General features: G+C 45.3%; 1 protein-coding gene across 2 annotated transcripts in view; it reads right to left on the bottom strand.

Annotated features, from left to right (window-relative positions):
• Positions 1–17,902, bottom strand: part of LOC122926669 (E3 ubiquitin-protein ligase CBL-B-B-like) — a 73,483-nt gene extending 55,581 nt beyond the window's left edge. For both annotated transcript variants that reach the window (XM_044278119.1, XM_044278120.1), the window contains exon 1: positions 17,300–17,902. In XM_044278119.1, coding sequence (XP_044134054.1) covers positions 17,300–17,586 — 287 coding nt within the window. In that variant the 5' untranslated portion in view covers positions 17,587–17,902. The remainder of the gene's footprint in view (positions 1–17,299) is intronic.
• Between the last annotated feature and the right edge of the window lie 535 nt (positions 17,903–18,437).

Here is an 18,437-nt window from a genome sequence, read left to right as displayed (position 1 = left end):
TTGGAGAATTATCTAGTAGAGAAAGCAAACCATAGAGTATTCTTTAAGGGGCTTAAATATTTTTCAGAGTCTGGACGCCCTGGTAAGCTCTTAGCAAGAATAATTACACAACAAGATAGGAAAAATCAATCTATCACCTCAATCCGTAATTCAGAGGGGGAAATTATAACAAATCCAGAAGGGATCAGGGATACCTTTCTACAATATTTTGCTCAGATATACAGATCCTCTTCTGGTTTGTCATCCGAACTGGCGATGCGGTTCTTGGAGAGGATTCCACTTTCTACCTTAAATGAAGCTCAAATAGAATATCTGGAAGAGGAGTTGTCTCTCTCTGAGCTGAGGGAGGCTCTGGGGTCTGTCTCGGGGAGCTCATCTTTGGGGAAGATCCAATTAGTCCGGTTTCTTTTTGTATGCAATGTATTAGTGAAGAATGCGAAGTCATAATGGAGTATTGGAGTATCTCTAGAAATGTTGGAGGTTGGCAGGACCCACCAGCATCAGTTATTGGTTAATTTTTGACCTACCTAAAATATTGAGTAATACATGGGCGGGGGCCCGGGGCTCGGGATCTCGGGGGGTCCGGGCGTCGGGCCTGACCCGGGATGCGGCTCTTCCTGTCGGACATGAGCCTCAACCACGGGCAGTGATCTGACACATGTGTGGGATGGGTGCTACTATGTGTCTTCTTTTAATGAGATGGAGTCGGTGTTGGGTTGTGCTCTCTTAATGAGACAGTGCTGGTTTTGGCTCTGTTTTTGTTTATATTCTCTTCAATTGCCGGAGACTGCTGAGCGACATTTGACTCGAGTCCTTTTCTACACGAGACACCGTGGTAAACACATGCGAGTTATGCTTAAAAAGGGCATTAATACTCAACTTAACCACACGGGGATGGGGCAGTAAAACACGTGAGTGGGCTTTACACCACTGTGATAGAAGACTGCTGGACCCCCCTTTTTCTTCGGTTCTATGGAAGTGTGCGATTAAAGATCGTTGTGAGCTCGCCCCGCACGGTGTATGTGAGCACCAGATGATTCGCCACACGAGTGTTGATCCTGTTGATCGTGCTCACTTATGTTTGAGGGAAGCCGTATGCGGTGCATGTTCGCTGCTTGGCGGGCCGCCCAGGCTGCGGGCCTCTGTTCCCTGCCCCTTATAGAGATAATAATATTAAATAAGATGTTTTTGTCCATCTGCATTATTAAAGCTTTTGATGCCGGGTGGGTCCTGCTTTCTTCCCATGAAGCGAGATCTCCATTTGATTTTGTTAACATGCACATAATTATGGACACTTGCATGAAATTATATTTAACTATGTTTAAAAAATTAGAATTGACGGACTTATGGATTTTATAGTATTGTAAATGTAATATTGGTATGTAGTTTTTGTATGATAATAAATAAAATATTTAAATAAAAAAAAAAAAAAAAACTATGTAACTATGTAACTGGTCTCTGTATACAGTATATAGGGCCCATGTACAAGAACAGTATATAGGCCGCCTGCTCTCAAAAGGGTCTCCCCCTAAGTCACTCTAAGGGTGGTGTCACACAGCATTTTGTTGCAGTTTTTTAAGCCACATCCACAAGTGGATCCAGCAGGAAGGAAAAGAAGTAGTCCTTCCTTTATATTTCTCGCTACTTTCCAATGCACTCGTGACTCAATAAACTGCCACAAATAGATGTGTGTGACACCAGCCTGAAGGTATGTAGTAGAGCCACAATGTCTTGTAGTACCAGCAAAGTGGATGTGATGCATTTTCTGTACCAAATTACATCCCGCTTGGATGTACCCTTCTTGTCCTCCAGTAATTAATAAACCACGCCTAATGTATGTAATACAGTGTAATAGTCACTAGGAAGATGCCTTTTTGGTAGAAGTGTCTCATTATCTTCTGGGCTCTTGTGTAACTGCACAGGCTGGGCATATGGTATGCCCACCCCCGAGGAGAACAGTGATGTCCCTGCTCTGTAGAACTCCAGGAGATATTTAGGAAGCAGCACTTCAAATCCCATTGACCTGAATAGGAGCTGGGCTGCACTACATCAGCATGGCCACAGCAAAGTGGAGAGAGCCTTCTCTACCTACTGTTATGGCTGCTGTCACAGCATCAGTACGGTTCTATTAGTACATGATAGAAAACAATTGATTGCTACTTGGAAGCTATCAACAAGCAGGATATGTCTTTTTTTCATTATGTCTTGTGTTTAAGCGATGCAAAACATTGTTATTGGGACAGTCAGACCTATAGCTTATAAACTGCAGGGCACTATTATGCACCCAAATTGCTTAATACGTACACAAACACAAAAGGTCAGTCAACAGCAACTTGTTTATGGTTTCCAAGTTGATTATTATTATTTTTTTATGTATACTACACAGAACAAACTCGCTTTTATCTACCTATGCCAATGTAAATGTAACCCTCCCTGGTTAATCATTCAGTGTTACCATCCCCCAAGTCTATGGTAGGTTATAGCCTGTATATAACTCTAAGGCTGGTATTGCAACAGCAGATGAGGCAGGCGAAGGAAGCATTACTTCCCAACAAGTGCCTGCTCGTCAGCACTGCTATTACATGCAGCAATCTCCTTCACAGTATGGGGAGGAATGATCACTAATGCCATCGCTCCTCCATTGTTTGCCAGCAGACCATGATTAGATGGCACGATCTGGTGCTGGTAAACAATGATTTTTTAACCTGCTGAAAGATTGCTAATGCCTGATGAATGAAAGTTTTCTCGTTCATCGGGTTATCAGCGGCAATATTACACAGACAGATCTGCCCAATTATAGCTAGCCTTAAGTTTCATCATACCAGGAATATGGTGTCATTGCTTCTTATTGTAAATGCTTTGATAATAGTCGAGACTCATGAATGAAGCTTTACATACTCTTTTTAATCCATCCATTGTTCTCATTCACCCTTATGAATGAGAACAAACATGCCAACCACAGAAAAATAAGAAAGGACACACATGACCCTACAGCGAAGAAGAATGCCAAGTATGTCAGGCAGATACCAGCTGCTGGAAAAGCTGGAAAGGCAAGATATAGCCAGGAGATAGAACTTTGACTTTACTCATCAAAGGCTAATCTGTATGTGGATGAGAAAAAGGATCCACCACTATAGTTCAAAGGCCGTGTGTTGTATTGCAGCTGAATTTTATTCAAGTGAATGTGGATGGACTGCAGTACCGGACACAGCCAATGTAGAAGAATGGCGGTAAAGAGCAGGACCAAAGACCAATAGAATAAAGCAGTTGAATTTAAAGTACAAGTTCTCCATGGCGGCCCATGAAGTCCATGGAGCTTTGGGGGAGGAGGTAAATATGCCATTGTGTCATTCAGTGCTTGGCTTCGTGGCCTTTTGCTTTCAGCATTAGTCACTCAGTTATTTTAAACCTTCAAGGTCATTTTTTTTTATCTACACCTTCCAAGAAGCCATAAAAAAATGTATGTTTCCATCGACGTAGCCATATTTTGCTAAATGAGTTCTACTATTTAGTGGCACCATTTGGGGCTGCAGATAATGTATCAAAAAGCTTTTACTCATTTTTTTTAGGGAAACAAGTAAAAACAGCTATTATTTTTCCAGTGTTCACAATGTGTTATCAAGGACAAGTTAACATATTTAGCAGTCTTATCAGTGATTGACAGATACCTATGTACACCATATACACATTTATACAGGTAGTGATGATGAATCATGTACAAGACTTGGCTTTTGAGCTCAGAAAAGAGCAGAAATTAAATTATATTACAAGTTATGATACAACACCTTTAAAGGGCTTCTGCAGTTTTTTTAAACTGATCCTCTGGACAGATCATCAGCATCTGATCGGCGGGGGTCCGACACCCGGGATTACTGACGATCAGCTGTTTGAGAAGGCAGTAGCGTTGCGGCCTTCTCGCTGTTTACCGCAGGCCCAGTGATGTCACGACTAGTATCACTGGCCTGGGCGGGGCTAAGCTCTGTTCACCTGAATGGAGCTTAGCCCCACCCAGGCCAGTGATACTAGTTGTGACATCACTGGGCCTGCGGTAAACAGCGAGAAGGTCGCGGCACTACTGCCAGCGCTGCTACCTTCTCAAACAGCTGATCGGCGGGGGTCCCAGGTGTCGGACCCCCGACAATCAGATGCTGATGATCTATCCAGAGACTGAACAGTGACGGAAGATTGTGAGCCAGCAGAAAGTAGTGGCAGTACTGCTGGTACTTCTGATTCCAAGCCACAACAGCAGAAGCACCACGAGTGAGCAGAAAAATCCACCCGCATACCCTAAAAACGACATATATGGACAGGAGTTTCAACTTTAACATGCTATTTGGTTCACTGGAGAAGTAATCTTACATAACAATCTGTTATTGTCATTGCTACTGTTCAAGTAAAAATGCTTTCTCTTTAAGGAGAGGGGAAAGCAGTATATTCTGGGCAACAATGTGTCAAGTTGCTGACTGTACATTGTTACAATATTAAAGGGGTCCTCTCACCTCAGCAGTGATGGCCAGTTCGCCGTGCTCGCCCGCGAACACATGCGGGCTGCCATCTTAAATCACAAGTCCGGCGAGGCACAGGTAAGCTCTTACCTGTGCCTGCACTGCGAGCCGGTCTGAAACAAATGCGGTCACCGGGAGCAAGCAGTTCCGAGAACAGCCCGATCAAGGCCCCCGGGGGCGAGCACAGCGAACTGGCCATCACTGCACCTCAGCAAATGGCAATTATACTGTAGAGAAAGTTAATACAAGGCACTTACTAATGTATTGTGATTATTGTGATATATTGCCGCCTTTGCTGACTTGAATTATTTTTCCATCACATTATACACTGCTTGTATCCAGGGGTTACGACCACCATGTAATCCAGCAGCGGTGGGGTGGACACAGAACTATGTAAGACCCACTGCAGGTGCAGAGTGAGCTGAGACAGACTGTTTCCATACTGTTACGCCTCATCTAGATTGGCTAAGGCTACTTTCACATACAGGGTAAAGCTATCCAGCAAAGGAACAGCCTGTCGGAGGTCACTGTATCTGGTATAGCTGGATAGGGCCATGCACTGCCGGAGCCCCATTGACTATAATGGGATCCAGCGGGCATTCGGACGGTTTCAGGCATGCACACCGGGTTTCAGCCGGACAAAAACCAGTGCGTGTGTGCATTGGATACAATTATAGTCAATGGAGTCTGGTGTTAAACGGCGGTATCCAGCTAGGACGGTTATGGTGAACTTTGCAACAGGTGTGAAACCACACTTACTTTTTGCACCAAAATTTCACATCCCTTTCCTAGACACTTTTAAAACTCTTAAGGAGGCTCAAAAAGTGTCTAAAACATATAGTAAATCTGACACTATGTCTGTATGCCAGTTTTTTGGAACAAACTGGGCTGAAATTCTGGCACATTTCACTTTGTAAATCTCCCCAACAGCGGAAGCAGAAGTTTTGTGCTTGAACTGCTACTTGGAGCAGCGGCCGGCCAAGATGTCCCGTCGTATCAATCAATGATGAGATGAATAGATTGTTATGAATCAATTCGCTCATCTCTATATGTGACTGAGAATCCAGAGAATCCTCACCCGTGCACAAATGATGCCGTTTCAAAGAGTTACAGTATATGACAAATTCCCATTTGACGCATCTTCACTTGTACTGGAGCATGTCCACTCACTGTATTGGTTCTCAGAAGGTAGAAATAAAGCTAACACTTCAGTGTACGTAGAAAGTTCATGAAAGTATGCTGAGAGCAGAAACTATGGGGCTTCATTTCTCATTTAAGGTTGTTTTTGTGTCAGTTTTAAGCCTGGCTTTGCTTTGTGTGTCTCCGACAAATTTATGAACTGGTGTGCCTTAACAATATATGTGTCAGCGTAATGTGGTTTTCACCTTTAAGCGTAAAAGTATACCAGGGGTCTGTCTGGCATGAGATGTGACATTTTTGTGACATTTTGAAAAGTTGCACATAGTAAATGGGCTATAATCCCAGTCTAATCTGGAGTTTTCGTCTACAAAATGGAAATGTAGAGACCAAAATGTCACAAAAAGTAGCAAAAACTCCACCTGCAACTTTTTTAGACCATAGTTCCTAAATGAGCCCCTATGTTCTAAATGTGGTCACAAACAACAAAAATCAAACATGGCATTTCCAACCTTAAAGGGTCTGGCCACTGTCTGGCCACCGTTGATAAATGTGTTTGTAACATGAGTATGTGACACTTACTATTATAGTCTTTGTTGATATTCTGCACCATTTTCTATATTTCATAAGGTATTCTCTCTTGTTGGCCACGTCCTTTGTGTTGTCCACACAGCAGTCCTGTCCAGAAGATGGCTGCTGATGGGGGGTCATGTGACCAGGCAAATCACTCAGTCCCCTCCATTAAAATACACTGAGCAGATTACAACACTAATTTGGAAATCAGCCTAATATATAATGCATATGCCTCCTCCTGCACCCTTATAATCATTATATTGTCAGCAGTTCCTTTTACTCCCCCAGAAAGTGGATGAAAAATACCTAGGGGTTTCATACCATCCAAGAGAACTCCAAATAATATCTGTATTGCCCTTCATGTCATCTCCCAATTATCTCATATTTGGGAAGATTGTTCCCAAATGGTCTTCAAGGGTCAGTGCTTATACAAATATGACATATATAGGTTGTTTCTAGGATGTTTGTGGGCATTGTTGGGCAGATCGGGCATGTGGGCCGACACATACAGCGCCCACCCTCCCTCCTACATGCGATCTCTTACAAAAAGAGCTGGCTTACGGCCATCCTAGCGCCGCTAATGCAGCGTTTTACACGTGCAGCATTTACCGCCGACTCCATGACAACTGTAAGTGACTCTCAGAAATTTATCCCTTTGCTTGTGCCTGGTGCTCCTGATGAAGTGTCCCGATGATAGGGGCACAGAAACGCGTAGAGCACATGCAGGGGATTCAAATCTGACGCTTTATGTTGCGGCTGCGAAGTAGCGCAGGGATTGACAGTTCTCTAGCAGAATAGCGCTCAGTCTTTAATATACACTTGGCTGTGAAACTGTCTCTCTCGTCCCCTGACGCTCTTGGCACAGCTCTAGTCAGGTGATCAGGGGCTAACACTTTCTTAATGCCCCAGCCTGATAAAGAGATTTTTTAGGGTTCAGACGGCTAGCTTTTGGTGACACCTGGTGGTTTACCCAGGATACATAAATAGTGTGACACTTACATTATTCGTGGTACTCACTTGTGGACGCACAATAGGTCTCCTAATTTTCTATTGGGAAGTGGTTCAGGGCAGAGATCCAGGAGTACTGTATACAGAGGTATTGCGACTATCTATCCGCATACCTACTGCTCTGACCACTTTAGGGCCAGTGGGACTGTGGCTATTCCTCCACGCAGCTCCACTCCTTTTCTGCCTAGTCCTAGTAAGGGCACTTGAGCATAGTGATTTTAATTAATTTTTCAATAAAGATTTCCTTTTAACCGTACATTTAGGCATCAATACGTTTTAAAATAAGTACGGTCTCAAGGCTAAACAATTTTCAGCAAACTCAGATCGGGCATGTGGCTTGAAGGGGTTATCCAACATGATATCAGACCTCACAGAGTGGCAGACCCACGGTGATCGTAGTACCCCAGATCTGGTGGCACTACAAATTGTATATAGTTATTTACTGTTTGTTTCATGGATGTTACTACCAGCAAGGAAAGGTTGGCAGGAATAGGGTTAACCAACCTGTTCCTCCCCATGCTTATATGCCATACCTATAGTAGCAGCAAGGCAAGGAATTGCATCTATAGGCCATTCACTTAACTGGGACCTAGCTGTAGTACCCTGCTCCTCTGCTGCTGGCAGTATGAACTGAGGTCTGGATCAATGTAAATAACATAAAGCCTCCAGCACTTGGTGCCCATTCAACCAGCTGATTGGCAGGGCTGGCGATAGATCCCCGAGGATTGCTGCATGTAAATGAAGCTAATGACTAGTAATAAATGAATGATTACATGTGTTGACTCATGTAAATAGGGGACACAAGTTTTCACAATCAGCATGGAAGATATTCTTTACTGTAAGAGCAAAGAGACAGCTCTACTGTAAAAGTTGACCCATTCAAAGATTTTAAAGGGGCCATTCCTGTAAGAAATAATCTACCAGGATGTGAATACTAGAAGGATATATTGTCATATTTAGAGACCCCAGTATGAAACGGTTGGCTCCTGTCTTATGGGGGTTGTTTTGTGTTCTATTGGATCAACACTGTGGAAGAATAGATTTTTTACTAGATGGAATTACGGCATTTGCCCCCACCCCCATAAGATGCATTTTTCCCCCAAAAGTGTGGGAAAAATGTCCCTGTGTCTTATGGGGGGTGAATACTAATGAGTGCTCCCATTATGGAAGCGATCATTAGTACCGGAGGACCAGAAAGCGGTGAAGGCTCTGTATTCACCACTTTTCTGGTCCTTGTCTGTCTGGCTGCGCACAGCGTGAGGGCGCTCTGTGACTGCGTAAGATCACAGCACAGCCAATGGCAGGAACAAGAAGAAATAGCACTGGCGGTGAGGAGAGGCGGAGTCCGGACCAGGAAAGGTGTTTATTTTATTTTATGTTCTCTGTGGCATGGGGGCTGATATAAGTCAATGGGGGCTGAAAATAGGCAAGAGGGATGATGAGAGGCATATGGGGGCTGATGAGAGGCATGGGGCTCTTATCTGAGGTCTGATTGGATGGGGGTCATTCACATTGGGGTCTGAGCTGAGGTCTGATTAGGGGTCTGATCTGAGGTCTTATTGGGGTCCTATTAACATTTGGAGTCTGATTGGGGCTGTCACCTGAGGTCTAATGGAAAATATTTTTTTTCTTATTGTCTTCCTCTAAAACCTAGGTGCGTCTTATTGGGTGAAAAATGGGGGTGCATACTTTTCAGCCTTTACAAAAAGTACCGTAATACAGTGCTATACTGTATTGTGTGTGCCTCCAATGTTAGAGCAGGTCTTTCCTCCTGCCAGGAGCGGTAGATCTTGTCCTGAGACAGAGTGGAGAGGAAGCAATCTGCAGTGCTCCTGTGACAGACTCCACAGGCATAACTACTTCAATTTGTCCTCAAGTAAAGCCTTGAGAGTCCAGATATCAGAGTGACCGGCTACTACTGCATCTACAGACACTGCTGTAAGGTGAGGGAATACAGCCAAGCCACCCATCACCAAACAACTACTAGGCCTGTATTATGATAAAGCAGAGAGCCGGCATCAGCTCCCTGCTTCATCATTCCTCCCCCCGCCGGCTCTCCACACCTCTGGTCTGTGCAGGGGGCGGGACTGGCCGGCAATCAGCCTCGGCTCCGCCTTCGTCACAGACTAGAGCAGCCGATTTCCTGCTGCTGCTAAGAAGAAGAAGGTAAGTATGTCGTTTTTATATATTTTTTTTTACTTTCTGTGAGGGGCACAATGTGGGAATATCACTGGGGACACAATGCGGGCATATTACTGGGGGCACAATGAGGGCATATTACTAGGGGGCACATAACTGGGCATATTAATGGGGGTCACAATGTGGACATACCACTGTGGGGCACAGTGTGGGCATATTACTGGGGGCCACATTGTGGGCATATTACTGGGGGGCACACTAAGGGCATATTACTGCGGGGCACAGCTGGGCATATTACTGGGGACATAGCTGGGCATATTACTGGGGGCACAATGTGGGCACATTACTGGGGGCACATCTAGGCATATTACTGGGGGCACATAACTGGGCATATTACTGGGGGCACATAACTGGGCATGTTACTGGGGGGCACAGCTGGGCATATTACTGGGGGCACATAACTGGGCATATTAATGGGGGCACAGCTGGGCATAATTCTGTGAAGACACAATGTGGGCATAAATACTGTGCGGTGGCACGAAAGGGGAAATAATTATTATGTGGGGGCATTAGGGGACTGGGTGGGATTAGGGTGTATAGCTATGTGTAGAGGTGTGGCCTAGTGCTGAAAAAATTTGCTGAGGCGCGCAAAGCGTGCTGCATAATGTGTCCCTCTTTGTTAGTTTACAAAGTTGGTATGAAATTGCCACCAACCAACCTACCTCCATATTCTTGCTGGTGCAGAGAAGAATTGCACTAAAGCCTGCTGCTACCATATGTATTTCAAGTTCTAAGTTGCACTAAGTAAAAAAGACTGTTACGTTTAACTCTGGCCTCCTACTTCAGTTCTATTTTTCCACTGCACCAATCCTCAGTGAGATACGGCCTGAGGGAGTACACCATGACTCCCTCAGGCGATTGCTTCACGTGACCATTTGTCGTTACGCAAGTGGAGCAGGTCACTGGCTGCAGTGGTCACATGTGTAATGCCCCAGAGTGGCATTACCGCTTCTGCACCCCGCTACTGTCTTTATTGGTTAACCTCATGTCATCTTGTGTAATTATTTCAGGTCCAAACACTGTGCATTTCTCTATTTTGCAACTGTTATGTTATAATGTAATGTACCTGGTTCACCAGTAGGTGTCAGCAACCATGGCAGTGCTACATTTAGAGAGAATGGAACCCTTCATTCCATTCTAACTCTCCCTCTAGGGAGGGGAGGGGACTAGTTAAGGGGAATGTGTGCAGTAGGACGTGTACTAGGCAAGCAAAGCGAGCCAGCTAGAACACCCTAAGCTCTGCTGGATATAGAGGCCACACCTTGGAGCCTCAGGAGCCAGGAGGAAAAGTTCCCTGGATGAATCTAGAGTCAGACTACAGAGAGAGGTTGCAGCATCCTGCAGAAGCAAAGATTCTATTGAAGCCTGTTAGTACAGCAGAGCCAAAGAGCAACAGATATAGCAAAGAGGAGTTTGCCTGCCACAGTTTTAATGCTAAAGCCTGCGGGAACCAAGACAAAGTCTGTAACTCGTTTGGAGAAATGTTTATGCAAAGTAAAGCTGTTATTGAACTTCATCACACAAGGTCTGGACTCACATTTTTCTTCATCCCCTACTACTACAGTACCTCCCCCTTTTACTGCTTCAGAGCCAATGCCCGGGGTTCAGTGTATCCAGGTAGGAGCACCGTGACACAACATTACACCAAGGGACGTTTTAGGCAACCCTATACCACTCGGCCATTCCTACACCTGGGTACTATCCACTATATCACAAAAAGGGGCCTCACTGCAACTGGCGTCACAAAACACAATCTATTTGTTGGCCCTGGGAGGCAGCTGCCCGTTGCACATTCCCACTATGAACATGGTGATATATCAGCGCACCAGGGAGATGAAGATCTGTCCATGGAGCAAGCAGCAGGGGCAAGGTAATTATGATCACCACCGCAAGACAGCTACTCTGTGAGGTCTGATATAATAATAATTATATAATAAATATAATAATTATATAATATTGGATAATCCCGTTAAATGTCTCACTTATGGGCATTCTAATGTTGGGAGGTACAACTGAACAATATGGGATGCCTGTGCATCACAAACATGAGTGAGGGTCTTCCTGACAACCGCAAGTCCCATCTACAGTGAGTCCATCTGTGCCTAGATAAATGTTCTTTTGAAACCTGCATGCCTCTGTGGGTCTCAGAATGCCTCTGTGGGTCTGAGACGGGTCCAAACTACTATGCAAAATACTGCAACAGTAGGATGTGGCAGCGCTATTCATCCAGTTACGGGGGTCCTAAATGTGGCTAGCCTTGGATCATTCAGGAGAACTGAGGCTGCCGCACAAACTAACTGCCTACCCCGATACCCGCCAGGGGAAGCTGTTGCACGGCCGGGAGCATGCGCTACCGAGTTTTTGAGCTCACAGATCTCAGGGGTTAAATATGTGAGATTGAAATTATCGTCAATCGCATACATTAGCCCCGGGTATCTGCTGTTTAAAACAGCAGGCACCCAGTGGCTATGGCGCGCGCGAGCAGGCGGCATAGTTAAATACCCGACTCCTGCCGTAAATTTAAAGTGGGTGGTCGGATAGGGGTTAACTCGATATCCATCTGTTAGGATTACTTCAAGTATTGTATTTGTGGTGATGCAGTTTTTTAAGCTGCAATAAGGAAGTATTGTCCTGAGCTATTGTCCTAAGGTTGCCTGCGTATCCTGATGTCACACTACAGCATGTGCGTTTGTTTTACAGCCGCTTTTCTGGGACAAATCTCCACCGTCACACATACTTCTACTGTTTTTTAGCCGTAACTAACTGCTTTTTATATTGGGTAATAAACATAAGGAAGTCAATGTATTATATGCAATAAAAAGCCACTATAAAATCTGTTAACTAAGTGCAAGTGTTCTGCTTAATGCTGTATTTTCCTATTAAAGTTAATAGGAGGAAGAGATCACAAAAACACCAGGGTCATGCCACAGTTTGGGGAAAACCCTACCTTCCCTGGAAACACATGTAACAAGGTTGTCCCAAATCAGTGAGTGTGTAAAGCCCCAGAGTGGCATTACCACTCCATCGTCGCTGGGTCAAGTGCCCGTATCTTCCCCAAGCCCGACACATCCTCTAAAGGGAGACCAAGTAGAATACACCCCAATGGAGGCCCTCAAGGGACCCTTGCTACTGGAGTGACCCTCGTCCCTGCGTCAGCACCTGAGTGCTGGCAGGAAGACCCAGCAGCTACGGGTCGCGTACGCTGCCTGCAGGAAACCACAGGGGGAGTACTGCGCTTCTGTGAAAAACCTCAAGCCAAGCCGGAGCTTCTAACTCCAGGTTTGCCCCTGCCACCAACGTGCCAAATGGGATGTGTATCCACCTCTACCTTTACCTACAGTACCACGGTGGTAACATATCAGCTCCCGTGGAAGATGATGTCGGCACTGGAGAGAGCTACCCGAGAGTCACCACCGCGAGAGGAGGATTGCCTACCAGCTCCTTTGCAGTCGGAGCTCCTGAATCCATTCCTTATGGCAGGAAGTTCCGGACCCAGAAAACAAAAAGTTGCCGCAGCGACGATGACAAGTGTGACCACCAGGTCACTTCCAAATCCGCCAGCAGGAGTCGCCAGAGCACCACCACTGCTGCACGTCTAGCCTACAAGAGGCAGGAGAGACTACTAATGTCGTTCAGCAGCAGCAGCAGTGAGGAGGATCTAGGATACCTACTGTAAGGAACTGCTCTGCTACACTCATCATCAGGACCTAAAGGACCATGAACTAATGGGGGCCACTTCATGGACTGGACTTGAGGGGTGAGGACTTGTTGGCTATGTTTTATTTGTTTTGTTGCCCCCGTTTTGTCCTCACCCACATAGCCATGTTTGTCAGGACTCCCCCAGCTACTGAAAATGCTTCCCAATTGCGCATGTCTCCGACAAAAACCCCATTTTCCCCACTTCTCAGGTTAATTGGGAGCCCCTTTTGCTAAAAGGGTTCTCATTATCTTTGCTTCTATTTTATACCCTATATGGATTACAAATAATGATGTTGTTAAGTCCTGTGGATTACAAAGGACTTTTGCACTTCATGTTCCAGTTTGGTGCACTTGATCCGTCAGCACTGAAGTAAAGGACTCGAATGTTACTTTATTACATTTGATTTCATTTTATATGTGCCTTATATATTTGCACTAACCTTTCCAAGTTTTCAGCAACGTTTAAAGTATTGCGCCCCTTGTATGTATTCCTTTACAGGTACTGTAATGTGATTGTATGCACTTTAATTCGATCTTTGCACTTAATCTTGTTGGCCAGATAGTTAAAACCTTACTCTAGCTCATATGGACTGCCTCTGAAGATGTTAGGTCACGTCACAAGCAGCTCTAACACCGTCAAGGGTAGACCTGCTGCTAATATGTGGTTGGAGGAAAAAACCCTCATGGAGATATGGGAGAGAACCGGCTCCTTCTCGTAGTCTGTTTATGTCCTAAGGCCTTGTGCACTGCCTTAAGGAAAATGTTGTAGCTACCTGTTAGTCATCAAGGTGACCGAAAAGCTATTTATAGACCTTGGTGCTTGGAATGGAATACAGGATGAAGCCACCCTTCTATTTGCAGGGGCGTCTCATAGCATCATGGAGAGATTACAGTACTTGACACCCCCATGCTCCATATACGACTATGGCCACGTTGTGGAGTATTTGAGCGCTTTGTGCAGTATTTTTTGGTTCACTGGTTATTACCGAGAGGGCAAACTGTGAATATAAACCCTACTCATACGGGCAGGAACCTAGTGGTAGATGTTGCTATGTCAATCTATATATGTGTGTAATAGTCCACATTCTCATGCAGCACTTGAATTTTTCCTTGGACACCCTAAGCACAAGCCGAGGGCAGCTTGGTTTTAAGTAAGGAAGAATGTAGCACCCCAGAGTGGCATTACCACTCCGATGCCCTGCTTTTATCTGTGTATCCTAATATAATATCATCTATGTATTTATTTCAGGTCCACTACACTGTGCATTTTCCAATGTTTTGTAACTGTTATGTTCACATGTAATGTGCCTGGTTCGCCAGCAGGTGACAGCAAACATGACAGAGCTACAGATAGGTAGAATAGAGCTTTCCATTCCATTCTAACCCCCCTCTGTGGAGGAGTGGGGTAGTCCTACTTCCTGCAGGAATTTTGGGGACTAGTGAGTCTAGCTTACCCCCTGCTAGGGGAATGAGGGTGTGCTGGGCACGTCTCTGCTGAACGTGCCCAAACCAATCCAGCCAGAGAACCTTCAGTTCTGCTGGATGTGGAGGCCGCAGCTTAGAGCCTCAGGAGCCACGAGGAGTGTTCCCTGGCCAAACGTAGAGTCAGACTACCAAGTGTTGTGCAGCATAAAGAAGAAGCAAAGTAATGAAATTAGCCTGTCAGTTGAGCAGAGCCAGAGAGCAACAGATGTAGCAGAGATGAGTTTGCCTGCCAGAGTTTTAATGCCAGAGCCTGCTGGGACCAAGACAAAGTTGGAAGATTGTGTCTGCTGAAAGTTTACCAAAGTAAAGATGCTATTCAACTTCATCAAAAGGTCTGGACTCAATTATTTCTTCAAATTCCTCAACTATTCTCCCCTATTTGTTTGCTTCAGAGCCAACGCCTGGGGCCCAGCCATATCCAGGTAGGAGCACCGTGACACTCTTACAAGATAAAGGGACATTTTAGGCCACCCTATACCACTCGGCCATTCCTACGCCTGGGTACCCTCATAACCTCTAATGAGGCCCCAGAGGTGGCGGCCCGCTGCAAGTGTAGACCAACTCTGCCAACTAACTGGTTTGGCTTTGAGCTAAACCCTGAGAGGGTCATTTATTATGGTGAAATACGTCTATATTAGGAGTATTTCAGATGCAGATGGTGGCGCAACACTTATTTGCGCAGCAATTTGCAACTTCTCCCCACTCAAGCCAGGTCTAAATAAGTTGGCCTGTTTTAGGCGTATAAAATGGTCTAAATGTAAGACAGCCTGTAAGCTGTCCTACATTTAGAATTGGCGGTGGATACACTGAAGTTATGTAGACGCCAGTGCAGGGGGTTTATTAAAAATGGCGTCTAAAACACTGGTCTTAATAAATGGCCCCCTAACTGCATTATTCTGGCACTCCCCTCATATTCACCCTTTAAAGAGGTTATCCAACTCCTATAATGCCCCCAAAAATGCCTGGGCACCTCATATAGGTTATACTTAAACTTCTCCCCAGCACCCTCTTCACTCCTGATGCCCGAATGGCCGCTGCTGCATCATCCCGTCGAGCGGATCAGAACATCCGGCAATGGGAAGGGGGAGGGGCATCTTTGGTGATGCAATGGTGAGATGCAATGTTGGCTGTGCAGGCATCAGGAGCGATGAGGAGTAGGGTAAGTATAACCTGTATGAGCTGCCCAGGTGTTGGGTAACCCCTTTAACCCTTATACAAATATCTGGACTTCACTGCAGGAGAGCAACCAGAATGCTACCTCTTGGGATAGTCCAAGAATATTTTCCGCTGACCCACTGGGGTCAGGGACACAGATGCAAGCAGCAGAGTCTATAGGCAAAGAAAATGTACCCAAAACACACCACAGGTATAGTCTGAACAGTCCCTCATACTTATTATGTGGTTTTAGGCAGGACTTGACTGTAGAAAACTGCAGAGAAGCTGCATCACAGAAGTCTGGACAGTCTTAAATACTGGAACTGTAGATACTGTAATGACAACACAAAACTGGAGACACTAGGAGAGCTTGCAGATGGGGTAGAGATGGATGCAGGAAGAAAGCAGGCAAGAACTAGGACTGTAAGGGTCCATTCACACATCCGTAACTGTTTTGCGGTCCGCAAATTGCAGTCAAACACGGACACGCAAAAAAGGACAGATCCGCAAAATACGGACACCGGCCATGTGCGTTTTGCATTTTGCGGACCACACATGGCTGGCACTATAATAGAAATGTCTTTTCTTGTCATGTTCTATCTTTTTGCGGGGTCCGCACCCGTTCCGCAAAATTGCAAAAAGGAAGCAGACCTATTTTGCGGATGTGTGATTGGCCCCTAATACAGACAGACAGACTAGGACAAGGATGCCCAACCTGTGTCCCTCCAGTTGTTCCAAAACTACAACTCCCATTATGCCTGAGCAGCCTACAGCTATAAGGGCATGCTGGCGGCCGCAGGTTGAGCATACCCGGACTAGGACAACTGAAACACATTCAAAAGTTTGAGCTAATGATCCTATCAAGATATCACATGGGGTTACCATTAGTTTGCAGGCGACCTTATCACAGTGCATAGGAGACGAGTTTAGCACTGCTTATTGGGATTACTGGGAATCATATTTCTCATCGTCTCCTTCCATTTGATAATGCAATAGCGAACTGAACGGTGAGGAATCAGTAATGGATCAATCTGGATCCCATTCCATGGGGACTATGGATGTCACTTGTTTTGGGCAATCCCATATGGACATGCACCTCTGTAAATTTGTATCGAGGAGATTTATGAATTCATTCATGATTAGAATGCCTTGGATTAGCAGCTTTACCTGCACTTGGCACCAGATACACATGCCGTGGCTTGATTTGCCCTGGCTCTTGGCACCAGCGATCGCCTACATTCAAATGTGTCTGCATGTTTCTTCCCCACCAGTCCCCCATGTAGGATTTCTCTGTATCACTACAACCATGAGGACGAAATATGGGAAGGTACAATAATATAATAATGTGCAATATCTTTCTATACGTTGTAGAAGAGGTGAGTTTGTCATTTGGTACAACGTGAAGTGATATCATGATCTGTGTCTCTGTATGTTTACCTAGAGCGTTACCGCAATAGACAAATAGTGCAGTCCCACAAAATAAATGGCAAATACAGCTTGACTACTTGTGTAGATGACACCCCGGTCATTGCACTTACCTGGCCACGGCCCCTTCCTTTTTGACTATTTCAGCACATTGCGCGGTCTTGCTGAGCAGACTATTCACTGTCACCTGCAGGTACTGGTTATGACTCAGGTCAGAGGTCTTGTCTAGAATTTGGCGCAGATGGTCCTTTATATCTCGGGTAATGTCTGGAAGGTAGGGGTGACTTCTCTGCAGTTGAGGAACCCCGCTAAGCCTTGACAGTCCATCCAGTTTCTGTATGACCCTCTCCATTGTCTTCCTGTCCAGACTGGCACTGTGCCCTACATGTAACGCATGCATGGGTACAGAGCGAGCAGAAGAATTAAGATCGAGTTCAGACCAGGCTCCGAGATAAAGGAGACTTGTATGAAGGACTGTGGAAAAGAGTTTTATGACAATGAATCAGATCAGACTCAAAGTCTTGAGACAGAGAAGAGGAAATAAAAGACACAGAAGCAGATGTTGGGAGTAGGAGTTACAGCAAAGTGAAAATCATCTGAGTAGAGAAGGAAACGGTCACAAGTAATAAAGTAACCAAAACTGAAATCAATGTCTAGTCCTGGGTGTAATCCAAAGGTCCCAGAGTCAGCAACCTGAGAGCAGAGACAGCTCCACGGAGCAGTATCTCTTCCTGTTTGTGCGAGGGTGTCACACCCACTACACGTGAGCACAGTGGAAATGGGTGGCACACGTTCATACTGGAGCATATATGATAAATGCTGGAAGAACTTGCTTTCACACATTGTAGTTTCAACTGGTGACACAAACTGCTCTTGTCAATGACAATTATTGCGGTCTGAAAGCTTTTATACGATGAGTAAGACCTTCCAGGATGGCTTCATCTTCACAGGTTAAAGATAGACACAGGGCTGTCCCCAGGTGAAAATGGGCACTAGGTTCACAGCAGCGGGGCACACTCTTTAGGGTCTAGCTTGACAGAAATTCCTGGACAGGACATCAGCGACGTGAGCACTCCCTCTCAGAGACTGAAGATATGCCAACGATTGAGGAGTCATTTTCAGGGATTAATGATGTGTCATTAGGTGTAACTATATACAGGTAGTGGTACATAGCTATACATAAGGAGATGCCTTTACCCAGAACCCTGCCACCCAAAAAGCCTGATAATCTAGCACTGGTGTCCACCAGAG

The sequence above is a fragment of the Bufo gargarizans genome, chromosome 2 (genome assembly GCF_014858855.1).
Source record: "Bufo gargarizans isolate SCDJY-AF-19 chromosome 2, ASM1485885v1, whole genome shotgun sequence".
Lineage (NCBI taxonomy): Eukaryota > Metazoa > Chordata > Amphibia > Anura > Bufonidae > Bufo > Bufo gargarizans.
The sequence above is the reverse complement of the archived record's forward strand: the minus strand, read 5'-3'. Positions and strand labels throughout refer to the sequence as shown.